Raw genomic sequence first — 15,406 nt, 5'->3', positions numbered from 1 at the left:
TGGACCCCTCCCCTCCTCTCCCCCCCACCTCCTCCTTCCCTCCCCTTTCTCCTCCCCACCCCTCGCCTACAAGCAACCCCACACAGTTTGCTTGTCATGCTGTCTGCATGACGTTCCCCAACCTGGTTAATACCAGTGGTGGCAGGATGAGAATTTAATGCCCACTTAAGAGCGGGGTGGGAGGGTCTTCCCACCATGGTGGTCCCCACCCACCACACTCCTGCCTGATTAAACGCAACCCCCCCCCCTACAACCGTATTACCAAGCTCGCCACGATGGAGGGCAGTAAGTTCTGCCCAGCGAGTGAGAATCACGATTTTGTTTCAATTTACTCTGTGTAGCATCTACGGACAATACATTTTTCTGCTTAAATCCCATGTTGATGACATCACTTCACTGAATTCTATCCATTTTAGTTGCTGAAACACAAGTTTGAAGGATTTACCTTGGCTTGTCGAGATTCCAAATATCCCAATTACAGACATAGTTAGAAGCAACAGCAGAATTCAACGCCAACTGGTTGGGACAAAAATTAAGGGCGATGATTTAATTATAGAAAATGTCATAGATTTATCTAATGGTTCAGGAGTGTTTCAATGGAGCAGATTTACAGTTCACAGCACCACCTAGAGGTGGTCTAAAATAGTTGAAAAATAACACAGGAGCATAACTGTAAAAAACAGGAACACTTCAGGTTAAGAGACAAAACAAGTAGCTCAGCAAACGGCAGTATCTGGAACACCGACAGCAGTTAACAGCATTAACAGCTGAAAGGTACTTTTTGGAAATCGTGGCTCAGAACACCGGTGTCAAAACAAAAGCGTAAGTGCAGCAGAATGCTCATTTTCAGTACAAAAGATTGAGGAAATTGCACCAGTTTTTAATGCTCCACCTGTGTCTCCTCTATCTTTTACACTGAATCAGTGAAACTACCAGTGCTTTTCTGAATGAGTTACATTAAAAGCTGCAATCTTCCACAATTTTATTTTCTCAAACATGCTGTGCAAAACACGCATAAATGATGATTTGATAGCTTCAAACTTCCATTTTCAAACCTAATAAAAAGAATGTAGAATAGGCTCTCCACTTTCCTCGGGCCATGATTGTTTAGACTCCTGCTTGTTTTACGTTGCTGTATACTTCAATAAGATTCTCACAAAATTTCAGTGTAAGCTACTGCTGACCAGAGCAGTTGCAAACGTCGGTCTAAATTGCTGATTACACCGTTTGAGGAACTTCTGAGCCATTAAAGCTAACATGCTAAAGCATGCATGAGGAAAGCTGTGGAAGAAGAACCTGGTTGATGCTACAGGACTTTTAAAAAGCAATTCCACTCCAAAAACATGCCGGTTTAACGTAATTTCCCCAGTAACCATTCCGATTACCTTGAAATAATCTGTTACCAGGTCAACTGTTGCACACGTGATTTACTAAAAGAATAGCAACTTTCTGCAGGCTTAATTCAAAGTAGCTTAATTTGAATGATCTTAAATTCAAATTGAAATAATGCTAAAAACAACTGCTCTTTTATTTAAACTGCAAATTATTGAGTTATTGGAGTCCTCTTCAAATAAAAAAAGATGTAATTAACAGAAATATTAGGTAAACCCAAATAGTCATTATTTGCTTATTCTCTCTTTCAATTCCACTGATCATTTTATCTTGGGAGTATTAAAATCCAGGACCAGAGGTTAATCAGAATTAGCAGTTAATAAAATGTGCTGTATGTTTCTTTTTTCAAACCAAACTCTTCTTTCAACGTGACAGCATGTTTACAGATAAATTAAAAAGAATTCAGAAGTATGACCTTTGGAGAGCTACATTCCCAATTGTAGTCAAAAAATGCAAAATATGTCCAAAGCTTGTTCAGCTGTAAAAACTATCCACTGGAATATGTGACCGAACTGACACTTTATAAATAGACCAAAAGAAACATTATCCTGCGCCCATATTTATATTTAATGGTGCTCAGTGCCTGCAAGTTGTTTTTCGTGTTTAGCTAGCACGTGTACAGTGCTTTTGGCGCTTTTGTGTAAGGCATCGTCACACCACCGCGGGACACAGTACAAAGGGGAAATGTCCAAGCAACTGGAAGAGAATTATAAGCCTGATCTCTATTCGCAAGAGGATAGAGCAAAACAAAAGAATTGACAAACTGCGATGCTTCAGCCTCAAAAGAAAGGGGACATTTCAGAGGTATTAATAAAGATACTAAGTCAAATAAAAAATGTCAATACGACTTCAAGCCAAACCTTAAGTACAAGACAAAGGGATAAAAGTGTAAACTGGCAAAGCAAGTTCAAGATTAATATTAGGAAGTTATCACACAAAGAATAAAACCTTAATGGCCTCCTGGATAGTACAGTAGAAGCAAAATCTGTAGTTATTCAAAAGGCAGTTGGATGTTGTGACAATTGTGGTGGGGGATAAACTGCAGGTTTTATAGGAGAATCAGGTATTGTCAAATGGCCTCCCTTATATGTATATAAAAGCAAAAAACTGCGGATGCTGGAAATCCAAAACAAACAGAAACAGAAATACCTGGAAAAACTCAGCAGGTCTGGCAGCATCGGCGGAGGAGAGCACAGTTGACTTTTCGAATCCTCATGACCCTTCAACAGAACTAAGTGAAAATAGGAAAGGGGTGAAATATAAGCTGGTTTAAGGAGAGGTGGGGGTGGTGTTTGTTGGGACAAGCAGCCAGTATTGGCTCCACTTATTACTGGCTGCTTGTCCCAACAAACCACCCCCACCCCACACCTTAAACCAGCTTATATTTCACCCCTTTCCTATTTTTACTTAGTTCTGTTGAAGGGTCATGAGGACTTGAAAAGTCAACTGTGCTCTCCTCCGCCGATGCTGCCAGACCTGCTGAGTTTTTCCAGGTATTTCTGTTTCCCTTATATGTACTTATCCTCATGACATTTGTAATGCAAATACCACCTGTTGTCTGAATGAATTTTTACAATGGATTATTACAGCCACTAGAATAACTGACAAGTGCAAAAAAAAATGCTATAATTTCTCTATCTTGCATTCTACACAACAGAGTGGGAGTACAAAAATAACTGCCAACCTTTAAAAAGCTAATAAATGTTCACATTGGAATAGATACTAATTAAAGGTCCTTTCATTTTGCCTACTGTTTTTTTCTGGTCCCACATCTATGATTAGAACGGAGAATCTCTTTTACGGGAAGCTGCGATCTGGGCTTTTTGTAATGCACCAGTTTTCCTTTCTTTTCTTCCTTGAAGTTCTCCACCCATTAGTGTGGTTGTGCAATGATGCCTTTCCGGCATTTAAATCCATTGAGGTGCAGTCATTCTTATTAGGTCGGTCAAGACTCCTACATAATGAAAAATAGGTCTGAAAATTTACTAACCTGTACTTTCCTGTCCTTACTTGGACAGCCTTCATACCACACTGCTGGGCTCCACCTACATCATTCACAATATCATCCCCGATCATGATGACCTGTCAGAAAAAGGAATGATGTGTTTGATGTCAGGTTAGATTATTTTGATATGTTTGCATTTCTCAGAATATTTGATGTGAACAGTCACCAAGATGAATTAGCTGACATTGAACACTGTCATTGAACAAGAGGATATCGGCATATACAACACAAGGAAATGGCAGGTTGTAAAAGTTGGGCAGTAAATGTGCAACCGTCAAGTCAACAAGCTGTTATCATAAGCTTTTCCAAAGTTAAATTACCATTTTATTGTTTTGAAACCAATTCTACACAAGTCAAAAACATGAAGTTCAAAACTAACATTATTTAAAAGTAAACTAGTCTGAATTTTAAAATAAACCTTCTGGAGCACCAGAAATTTTAACAGAAAAGTTGAGAAAAGTTCAGGATTTCTGTGAATCTTTGTCAGACTGGAGTTCCATATCACAAGGTGAGACATCCAAACAACGAGATAGCCTACTGAAGAAGTCTGACATCTCCTGGCTCTCGTGTTTTCAGGTGTCAGATTGCAAGTTGGCAAATGTCATACATCCACCTTCGGTATTGATGTATATCTGAGGCCAAGTTCCATGAAAATAGTTTTTGTGGTGGATTTTGTATTCAGGTAGCATGGGTCCAATAATAAAACTCTCAGCATTTTTAATTCCAACCAGAAGGTTGAGTTTTGTCTGTACTGGGAGGTATAATAAAGTGCTTCCCAGGGCACCTTAGAGCAACAGACAAGAGGCTATCAGTTTGATGTTTAGGATTTTTAGAAGTATAACTATAACCAATGGCACTTCCGGCTGACATTAAAACTGAGAAACTGCCAGGCCCCTAGGTTTCTGATGTTCTTTGGAATTTGGTCATGCGGTTTTGCATTGAAATTGGACAGTGTCATTTCACTACTGAAAGACACAATTTTGAGATTTACTGCGGTGGCATTCTGAGGCAGGAACTGGGTGAAGAAAGAACAATCTCGTCTGTATCAGTTCTGGATCAGAGAGATTTGATTTCAGTACCAACTCCCTTATTTGAGTCAGCCACAGTATATAAACACAAAAATCAGGGTTAAGAGGGCCAGTTGGAAATGTACATCCTTCCTCCAACTAGGTGGGTGAGAACATTCAGGTACGCTGACATCCAATTCCACTCCGGCGTTGGTTAGAACAACAAAATGCTATTTCTTTTACCCATTGACAATTGATGGCTGAGGGTGGAGAGAGGAGCCTAGCTGATATAAGAATGCAAAAGAAGTCCCCTGGTCTTTTTAAAAGGTACCTGAAAAGCACTTTTTCGTACCTGCCCAGTACATGCAAAACCCAGTTTAGTCAGGGTGAATGCAGTTCAGCAGTCTGGTTGGAATTATAGATACTGAAAATCTTAACTGTCAGGCTCATTCTATGCTGCCGGAATAGCACACAGGGCAAAACTACACAAACAAAGCAAATCTACACCCGAACTGTGCTCGCACGTGCAAGACAATAGGGCACAACAATACAAGGAATTCCTAAATAAAAAAATAACTTCTCTTCTCTCAAAAGACGCTGCATGCAATTTGTTCAACTGAATTCAAGGCCGGGATTTTCCGGTCCCTGTCGCGGACAGGGCGCTGCAGGCGAGGTGGTGCTGCCTCCAAGTCCATTGACTTGCGGCGGGACCGGGAGATCGCAGAGGAAAATCCCGCCGTAAGTCATATAGTTTCCATTTCCATGTAATTTCACACAGTAGCTTTTAATATTACAGGCAACTGGTCAGAAATCATTTTTAATGATGAAACTGAATATAGGTAAAACTCTGGGAGGAATTGCCCCAGATTTGCACTAAGTGTGGTAGCAGCCGGCTGCGATGGCGGGTTTTCGCGTCATATCGTCCCATTCCTGCCTCGTTAATTATGCGTTCCCGGGAAACACGCTGGGTCGCTGATGGGGGGTCCCCTGATTCGCCTGCCCCGCTGTTACCTCAGGTTACCTCAGTAAACAGGGCACCATATTTAAAGGCCACCCCTGCCAAATGCTAGCACTCTTCAATGGAAAGGAAGCTGCCGGGAATGGATAGCTGCCAAAGGGAGGAAACATGCTGCCCCCAGGTTTAGCGACACTTTCCTCAAGCACCTGCTGGATGCAGTGGAGGCCTGCCATAATGTCCTCTACCTCCGCTCTGGGCAAAGGTTAAAAAGCAAGGTCACCAATCCAGCATGGGAGGCAGTGGCAGCGGTGGTCAGCGCCAACGCCCTGCAAAAGAGGACAGCCACCCAGCACCGAGAGAGGATGAATGATCTCATCTGTTCTGTCAGGGTAAATCACTCTTCTCATCACTTTCAACTCACACATTCACAAACCCATCACACATCCACAGGGATCTCACACCTCGAGGAACAACCCTCTCACACCCTCACTTCTCCATCAGGCTCATATCCTCTGGAACTCACATCCTCATCCCGTCCATGTCTCTGCTCACTGCACAAACATTCCACTCTCTGCCTCATGTCCTGCATGCACTCTCTCCATTTATTTTCATGCAGGAGAAGCTGACTCAGTAGGCAGAGGTCCCAGACTGGGGCTGGAGCGGCCCACATTAGGCCCCTCACTCACTTTGAGGAGCGTGCCATCGTGCTGACTCATGAGGACATGGACTATGCCTGTGGCAACGGTGAGGTTGGTGGCGAACACCCACGTGAGGATCCTGCACCACATCTTCACTCTCTCAACGCAACTGTGAGTGCTCTCTCTCCTGCTTTTAACTCTTCTGCCAGGGAGCTCTGCCAAGCGAGTGACACCCTCAGCCAGCCAGTCTCTCAGCTCCATCCAGGTCTTCACCTCCAGCAAAGAGGACACCTCCTCCAATAAGGCGTTGGATATAAGCAGCCTGGAAGACCCGTCACAGCGCTTACCCACACCGTCCAGCAGCGCAGAGACAAACACTGGGACAAATCAGTGGGACCTAGATCTAGAGCAGGCTTGGGTTCACAATTCGGTGGTCACTGCTTGGACAATCGTCCGCAGCAGGAGGAGGCAGGTTCAGCCAAGCTCTCTGGCACTCGGAGGACTGCTAGGGAAGAGGCATCTGTGAGGTCCGAGTTAGATGACAAGCCTCTGGATTTGGCCTTCCAGCTCATCAGGGACAGTCAACAGAAGGTGGGGGAACATCACGCAGAGCTGTTAGAAGCCCTCAACTGAGTGGCACACGAGTCGGAGGAATGCGTCCATCTGCTCTCTGATGAAGTGGTGCCCACTTGTGTACATATGGAGGTCTCCATAGGAAGGATGGCGGACACCATGGAGAACTGGTTCAGCAGAACGTGGAGATGCACGCAGACTTGCACTCCATCGTGGCAGCCATGGGCGAGTTCCTGCAATGACAACGTGAGAGGGAGGCAGGGCACCTCGACGTCCCTCCAGGTACTCTTTCACCTCAGGTAGACAGGCCGAGGCCCTTGGACACCCAAAGGGAGGAGCAGCGGCAGCTGGGCACCCCTGGGTCATCCACTCAGGAGTCTCAGAGGCTGTCCTCTCCCTCTGCGTCCCCATTGTCCATGACCCCCTCAGCCTCACAGAGGGAGCAGATGGCCCACAGGAGGGCAGCCAATGCAAGCCAGGGTCCTCAAGGCTTTGGCTCTCCAGAGGACCCATGCCGAAGTCATTAGAGGCAACAGGGCCAACCATTGCACAGGCTGTCTCCACCCCTGTTGCAGATGTCAGGAAGAAGTGGTCAGCCTAGAAAAGTTAAGGATTTCTGATCACAAGTGGTTGTACGGGTGAACACATTTTGTCACTTTATAATCTAAAAATATATTCACTTTCATGGAGTAATGTGTAATGGTGTCCTTCAGTTTCATTTACAGGCTTCGCATGTCCTCCCCCTGCAGACCATGGCCGAGACACTGATGTCCCGAAGTAGACCCCAGACACTAGCGGTGACCTTCCACCTTCTGTGAGCCACTTCGTGATGAGGCCATGTCTATCAAAACCCACCCAGTATGCAATGCACGTGTTCCTCCAGGGTCCTGTTGCTGTCGGGCTCCAGCATCTTCTGCTCCTCGGATGTCCACAATGTGATCAAGGCCCTAATGGTCAGTCCTGACTTCTGCATGTCACACTTGTCAAGACGTGTTCTGGGTCGGCGTGTTTGCCACCAACGTGAGTGGTAAATTTGACGTTTGGCGGGTGGGGTGGGGGGGGGAGGGGGGCGCGGGTGGAATGATTCCGGCGAGCAGGGCTTATAATGGGATGCAGATGTATTTAAATGATGTTCCCAACAGCCAGTGGCGAGAAAGGTGGCCCACCATTGACGGGTGGAGTGGACGATCGCAAACTGTTTTCACGACGGCGTGAAAATTATTTTTGGCTTTCTCGTCATATTATCCGCTCACGTCCACCAACGTTAACGGGGATGGAAAGTTCCGGCCTCTGTTACATTTCTCCCGCAAGATATCTTTGGATAAGGATAGGACTAAAGATATGTTTATATTAATATTTGGTGCATAAAATTCATGCAGACAAATTGGATCTGCCTGGTTTTCTGCGCTTGCACCTATTTGTGGAAAGCTTAATTTTTTAAAAGAAAAAGCATCCTTTAAGAATGTAACTCTATTTTTCCTAGCAGAAGTGCTCAAAGGGGTCTAATCTAAAATAGGATAAATTCCAAATACTTAAATTTTCAAATGTCACCTACATAATCAATCACCAATATGACAAGAAAAAAGATAACGGGAGAGTAAGGTTTTATAAAAAAGGTTCCGAGCAATGATGCAGAAGAGTCCGGGAAGTGAGAGATGTCATACATATTGAGCATTGAATAATTTCCTTGGCACCTAGAAGTTTGCATTTCCAAAGGCTACAGAAGTTCTACCCCTACAGATGAACCAAATTGCAGCTGCATATTGAATACTCAAGGCACACAACTAACTAACTGCAGAGAATATTTATGTCCTCATGAAAGGGCATACGGTTTTGGTTTAATGGTCTATCTGAAATGCAACACTTCCGACAATGCTATATTCCCTCAGTATTGCAATGAAATATGAGATTTTGTGTTCAAATCCTGGAGTAGGGCTTGATTCCATGACCTTTAGCTTTCAAGACAATGGTACTATCGCTGAGCTAAAACAAAATCATGACCATTTTTCTTAGAATTCCCTGTTTGAAATTTTGCTATCAAATTTTCACCTCTTCTCCAGCAGCAAAATATACATAACCAAACTCTCAATTCTCTGACTGTGGCCATGGCGCATTATGCTATTTACAATCAACCACACCATTCTGACTCAATGGCACTCTTCCACTGTCCAGCTCACTTGAGCTGCCTTCCTCGGTTCCACTGTTACCTATCCGACTATAGTCGGAGCATATCTATCAATGGTTTCTGTTACCATTTCCCTGCCCCTCCAACATCATTATTTTGGAGTTCCCCAATGACCCACCCAGCCTGAGCTTCTCTCCATTTCCTCACCTACATGCTGCCCAATGGCATCATCTGAAAATGATGGATCAGCTTTAATATGCACTTCCCCCGCTTACCCTGCCCCCCACCTTGATTGTCTGTGCGCGGATGCAGCGCCAGGGCAGCACTTGACTCCCCCCCACCACCCCCCACCCACTGATAATGGTCACCTCTGAGGATGGCCAACACCTGCCCCCGAATACTGCCCCCCCCCACCCCAACCTCAGTCGCCTCCGGGGCCGGGCATCAGTTGCCCCCGCCGTCGCCCCCATCCGAGGCCTGTAAACAACAGGTGAGCTGTGGAGAATGCTGATGCTCACTCACCTCAGTTCCCCCAAAGTGAAGGCCGCCAAGTGCTTTCCTGCCAACAGGAGCAGATGACATGGCGGGGGTTCCAAGAGCCTGGCGGGAAGGCCTTTTAATTATACGCTGATGTTTTACAATTAGCTTCCTGCCGACTGATGGCGGGAAACGCGGCCCACCATCGGCAGACTGGATGGACAATCGCGGCCTGCCTTCACTCCGCCGTAAAGCAGGTCCCGCCACATTTTCTGCGCACACCACCCATCACGCCCACCACCAGTGGGCTCAGAAAATTCCGCCGAATACTTCAGATCGAAGATTTTGTCCGTGTCAGTCAGACCGACATTATTCATCAGCCGTCTAAAACCAGAACGCAGAAAGTGATTTGTTTTTTTTTTAAAAAAAAGAACTTTGCAAGCAAATGCATTATGCAATTCCCACAGCAGCCGTTTTAATAATGTTTAGGTGATCTTTTAATTTATGATAATCATTAAAAACTATTAATGACCCAAGTATATTAATCCACTGCTGCTCATGCAGCTAGATACTTGATCTTAAACCTAACCAAATCACAAACACTGGGAGAGCAATTTGAATGGTACTTTTTTTTTAATAATCTGTATACCAGTATCGTGTCTTAATTTAAAGAATCATAATTGTGCAGTTAGATCTTTTGTTATGCAAGTGAGGACTTATTATAGGGGTTTTAGACACAAGCCATCAGGAAGACTGTTACTATGTAATTTTCCATGAATTTGCATTTCCTTTGTCTAAATCCAGAAAATTGCAGAATTGATTAGAGAATGTATTTTATTTTTAGGACATTTACATGCTTTGAGATATAGTGTAAATTTAGTAATTTTCAGTGAAATGGTAAAAAAAAGGAGAGAGTTTGCGAAAAGGATCCCATATCAGTTTAGATTTCAAGAACAAGTTGTAGAAATAACAGCAGCTTATCCCTCTGAAGAGAGATAGCATCTATTTTGTATGTGCCCATTTTATTGGACCTGCAGATCACAGCTTTTATTAAAAAAAAAGGCTGAATTAGAGGTTTTTCTTCAGTACATTGCTCAGACTTGTAGAAAGCCAGCCGAAATCTTTATTCACTGCATTTTGCAACTGGAGTAGATGAGGTTATAAAAAGCGGCTGGAAAGGTAATTAGAACACCACCCTGCCAGCCTGTCAACCAGCCCAACGATCGGGGGTAAGGCCAATGTGCAGTTTGTCTCCAGTTAGCTGATCTAGGAGTGGGTGTAAGTTTTTCCGGTGCGGAGGGGAGGGGCAGAGAGAGAGAGAGAGAGAGAGGCATTGGGCCTTAGCATTCCTGTACAAAGTGAGGAATTGAACAAACAGGCACTCTACGTAACCCATCACTGGTCAGAGTTTCCAGACTTAAAAACATCTGTAACTTTTAAGTGGGCATCAAGAAAGGACAGGGATCACTCAACTGGGATGGCTTACGTTAAAAAACAAGTCAACACTCAGGCACAAAGAATTGCCACTTGGATGAGTTACCAGAAAGTCATCACCATCCTCTAGGAATTCACTGAAGAATGTTTTGTATAGTACCCAATCAGGATTTTCCACCTTTAAAGTGAGAGGGAGATTGAAGAAAAAAACATAGCCATACAGCTAAAGTGGCACGAGGTAAACTGCTCCTTTGGATAGCCCGCGCAGACAACGGGCTGAATGGCCTCCTTCTGTGCTGTAACCATTTTGTGACTCTGTGGCTAAATCAAATTCTCTCTTAAAAGCCCCCAAGCAGCACGCAAAGGATCTTACTAAGATCAAGAAGGTTCCAGATTTAGTCATAAGTTAATAACATATTGAGTTAGCCATTTTCAAGTCCTTGTTGGAGGGGATATAATTGGTTTCAGTGCTTCTGGGTCTCGGGGGTGGAAAGATTTGATGGAGCTTGTCATCACAGTTACTATTCAGCAATCCCTTGCATGTGAACATCAGGTGAGAACAAGGTCCAACAGCGATTCCTTCTGCAGTTGAATATTTTCCGGCATCTTCCATCAATGCTCACGTTGTAAGAGTCATTTGGGCAAAGTACGTAAAAGAATGTTTGCGGAACATTTGTTGCTGCAAACAGCCAATAGCAAGCAGAGAAAATGATCAAGAAAGAAGGTATTCAGTGAATGTGCTGGTGTCGATTTTCAATGGGATTCTGTTGCTCTCCTGCCATAACTTGGGTACCTGAACGGGCTGGACTGCAAATAAGGTAGCCAGTTAACTACCTATTCAAACTGGTTTCCCCACTTCACCAATACTGCAATTAAGTTATGAGCAGTGGCAGTAGCAGCTTAATTGTTAAAATCAAATATTTCATCCTATGCGTCAAACCAAGAAAGCAAGGACAGATACATGCAGATGCTGCTTAAAATACAGCTGCATGTGAGCAGTGGTGCTTGCAGCAACAGACAGTGGCAGACGCATACAAAAATTGGGTTCTGGCCTCAGGGGAGTTCAGTGATTTACTATCAGTGAAGGGTAATAATCACTAAAGGCACTGCAATTATTCCCAAATCATTCAGGATTTAAAAAATCATTGGTGAGAAGATAGAGGTCGAAAGGTCTTATGTCAGGGGAAATAAAAAGCTCTGGTCGTCAAAAGTAAGGTATAAAATACTTTTTTAGGCTGACAAGGTAGGTAGGAATATCTAAGAGGATGAACATCCGTGACAGACAGTGTGACCAGCCTATAATAAAAGCAGTAAATTGGAAAAGTAAATAGCAGCTTCTTGATTAATGGGGAAGTAGAACTGGTCACTTTAGAGTTAAGAATTAATGTTCTGTGACTAGTACACTGGCTGTCAAGATGAAGTTAGCCATTCAGGCTAAATTTAGTCACATGGAAATGCACAACAAACAAACAAAGTCAAACAAAATAAACTGATCAACCCTCTTGAGTACTGGATGTCTTCTGGAATTTACACGTTTGCCAACTGCTAAAAACATTTAATACATTTTGAATAAATTCCTTTTGGATAAAATAATACCTACAGATAAAAGGTCACCGGTACTTTAGTTAAATTGGTTCATCCTCCGAGGGAATAAATGTTCCTCGTTAAATCACATTTTTCTTGTATGGGTTACCAGTGACCGAGTTACAGCAGTTCGTTAAGAAGTCTGAAAAATCTACTATCCATGCCCATTGTAGCCATGAGCGTATTATGACAGTCTTTTGCACTCATGAGAAAGCACCCAGAACTCCTTGTCATTGATGAAATATTTGGCTTATTCTATGTGTAGATGTCTCCTGAGGGATTTTCAACTACTTCAAGTCATGTCTCAAACACTGCTGGGCATTAAGTGATAATCCCTACATATGATTTGTCATTCTGATGTACAGATAAGTGTGAATTATCCCTCAGTAAAGTGAAGGTCCGGTCTCAACAGTATACTCAAACATTCCATGTCAAACAGAACACGATTGCAAAAGTTACAGCATTTCTTTTAGTCTGTAAGACAATTTACTAATAGAACTAACAATTGCTTAGGCCTTTAACGAACCTTCTGTTATTTATTTTCTTCCTAACAATGATATTCATTTACCTTCTGGGTAAACAGCTTGATAAATAAGAGAGTGATTATACACAAACAAAAATACAGCCGTCATGCAAATCTTTCCCCTAAGCTTCTCTTAAAAATTCTTTGCCTCGCCCCATGCCTTTGCCTCCAAGGAAGAGCGAGGAGGCAGGTAGCCCGCAATTAGATCTCAGTCAATGTCTCAGTTCACATGGGAAAGGTACAAAATCACATATGACCACAAAATACTGACTAGCACCCCTGAATTTTTAAAAAATTTGTTCATGGGGTGTGGGTGTCGTTGGCTATGCCAGCATTTATTGCCCATCCCTAATTGCCCTTGAGAAGGTGGTGGTGAGCTGCCTTCTTGAACCGCTGCAGTCTATGTGGTGTAGGAACACCCACAGTGCTGTTAGGGACGGAGTTCCAGGATTTTGATCCAGCGACCGTGATATACTCTATAATCCCATGTAATGTTTCGCTATCAATAATTTAGCAGTCTGAATCACTAAGTTAGAATTGCAGAATGTGAGCCCCAAAATATGGTAAAAATCTCAGAATCTCATTTAGCAGCAAAATCTGATTTATTCAATCGCCATACACACTACAAATTATTCCATGAAATTTACAGCACAGAACTAGGCCATTCAGCCCAACAGATCCATGCTGGTATTTCTGCTCTACAGGAGTCTCCCGCCACCTTTCTACATCTAAACCCATAAATATACCCTTTCTCCCTCATATGTTTATCTAGTTAATTCATGTAGTTAATGCATTCATCCAGTTTAATGCATCAATGTTATTTACCTCAACCACTCCTGTGGTAACGAGTTCCACATTTTAACCATTCTCTGATTAACACTTTTCTTCTGAATTTCTAATTAAGTTTATAGGTGAATACTTAGCATTTATGGCCCCCAGTTCTGGTTTCACCCACAAGTGGAATTAACATCTCCACGTCTACCCTATCAAACCCTTTAAAGATCACATTGAAGATTCTCTCCATCGTGTTGTGTGGCACTACCACCATGCTAAATCGGATAGATTTCGAACAGATCTACAACTCAAAACTGGGCATCCATGAGACGCAGCGGGCCATCAGCAGCGGCCAAACACAATCTGTAACCTCATGGCCTGGCATATCCCCCACTCTACCATTACCATCAAGCCAGGGGATCAACCCTGGTTCAATGAAGAGTGCAGGTGAGCAAGCCAGGAGCAGTACCAGGCATATCTAAAAACGAGGTGTCAGCCTGGTGAAGCTATAACGCAGGACTACTTGCACGCCAAACAGCATAAGCAGCAAGTGATAGACAGAGCTAAGCGATCCCACAATCAAATTTAAGCTCTGTAGTCCAGCCACATCCAATCGTGAAAGATGGTGGCCAATTAAACAACTCACTGGAGGAGGAGGATCCACAAATATCCCCATCCTCAATGATGGGGGAGCCCAGCACATCAGTGCAAAAGATAAGGCTGAAGCATTTGCAACAATCTTCAGCCAGAAGTGCCGAATGGATGGCCCATCTCGGTCTCACCTGGAGGTCCCCAGCATCATAGGTGCCAGTCTTCAGCCAATTTGATTGACTCCACATGATCTCAAGAAACGGCTGAAGGTTCTGTATATTGCAAAGGCTATGGGCCCTAACATTATTCCAGCAATAGTACTGAAGACTTGTGCTCCAGAACTCACCACACCCCTAGCCAAACTGTTCCAGTACAGCTACAACACTGGCATCTACCCAGCTATGTGGACAATTGCACAGGTTTGTCCTGTACACAAAAAGGAGGACAAATCCAACCCGGCCATTTACTGCCCCATCAGTCTACCCTCCATCCTCAGTAAAGTAAGGGAAGGGGTCATCAACAGTGCTATCAAGCAGCACTTGCTTAGCAATAACCTGCTCACTGATGGCCAGTTTGGGTTCCACCAGGGCTACTCAGCCCCTGACCTCATTACTGGTTCAAACATGGACAAAAGAACTGAACTCCTGAGGTGAGGTGAGAGTGACTGTCCTGGACTTTCAGACCACCGTTGACCAAGTGTGGCATCAAGGAGCCCAGCAAAACTGGAGTCAATGGGAATCAGGGGGAAACTCTTCTCTGGTTGGAGTCATGCCGAGCACAAAGATGATTGTAGTTGTTGGAGGTCAGTCATCTCAGTTCCAGGACATCACTGCAGGAGTTCCTCAGGGTAGTGTCCTCGGCCCAAGCATCTTCAGCTGCTTCATCAATGACCTTCCTTCCATCAAAGTCAGAAGTGGGGATGTTCACTGATGATTGCACAATGTTCAGCACCATTCGCGACTCCCCAGATACTGAAGCAGTCCATGTCCAAATGTAGCAAGACCTGGACAATATTCAAGCTTGGGCTGACAAGTGACAAGTAACATTCGCACCACACAAGTGCCAGGCAATGACTATCTTCAACAAGATAAATTCTAACCAACACCCCTTGACGTTCAATGGCATTACCTTCATTGAATCCCCCACTATTAACATCCTGGGGGTTACCATTGACCAGAAACTGAATTGGACTAGCCATATAAATACTGTGGCTAGAAGAGCAGGTCAGAGGCTAGGAATTGTGTGACAAGTAACTCACCTCCTTACTCCTCAAAGCCTGTCCGCCATCTATAAGGCACAAGTCAGGAGTATGATGGAATACTCCC

The 15,406-nt window shown here is 43.8% G+C and overlaps 1 protein-coding gene across 2 annotated transcripts in view; it reads right to left on the bottom strand.

Annotated features, from left to right (window-relative positions):
* Window positions 1-15,406, bottom strand: part of lhpp (phospholysine phosphohistidine inorganic pyrophosphate phosphatase) — a 157,505-nt gene that overhangs the window by 70,068 nt on the left and 72,031 nt on the right. For both annotated transcript variants that reach the window (XM_078564853.1, XM_078564854.1), the window contains exon 6: window positions 3,383-3,474. In XM_078564853.1, the coding sequence (XP_078420979.1) occupies window positions 3,383-3,474 (92 nt within the window). The remainder of the gene's footprint in view (window positions 1-3,382; window positions 3,475-15,406) is intronic.

Source organism: Cetorhinus maximus, chromosome 20 (genome assembly GCF_964194155.1).
Source record: "Cetorhinus maximus chromosome 20, sCetMax3.hap1.1, whole genome shotgun sequence".
In the NCBI taxonomy this organism is placed as follows: Eukaryota; Metazoa; Chordata; class Chondrichthyes; order Lamniformes; family Cetorhinidae; genus Cetorhinus; species Cetorhinus maximus.
The sequence above is the reverse complement of the archived record's forward strand: the minus strand, read 5'-3'. Positions and strand labels throughout refer to the sequence as shown.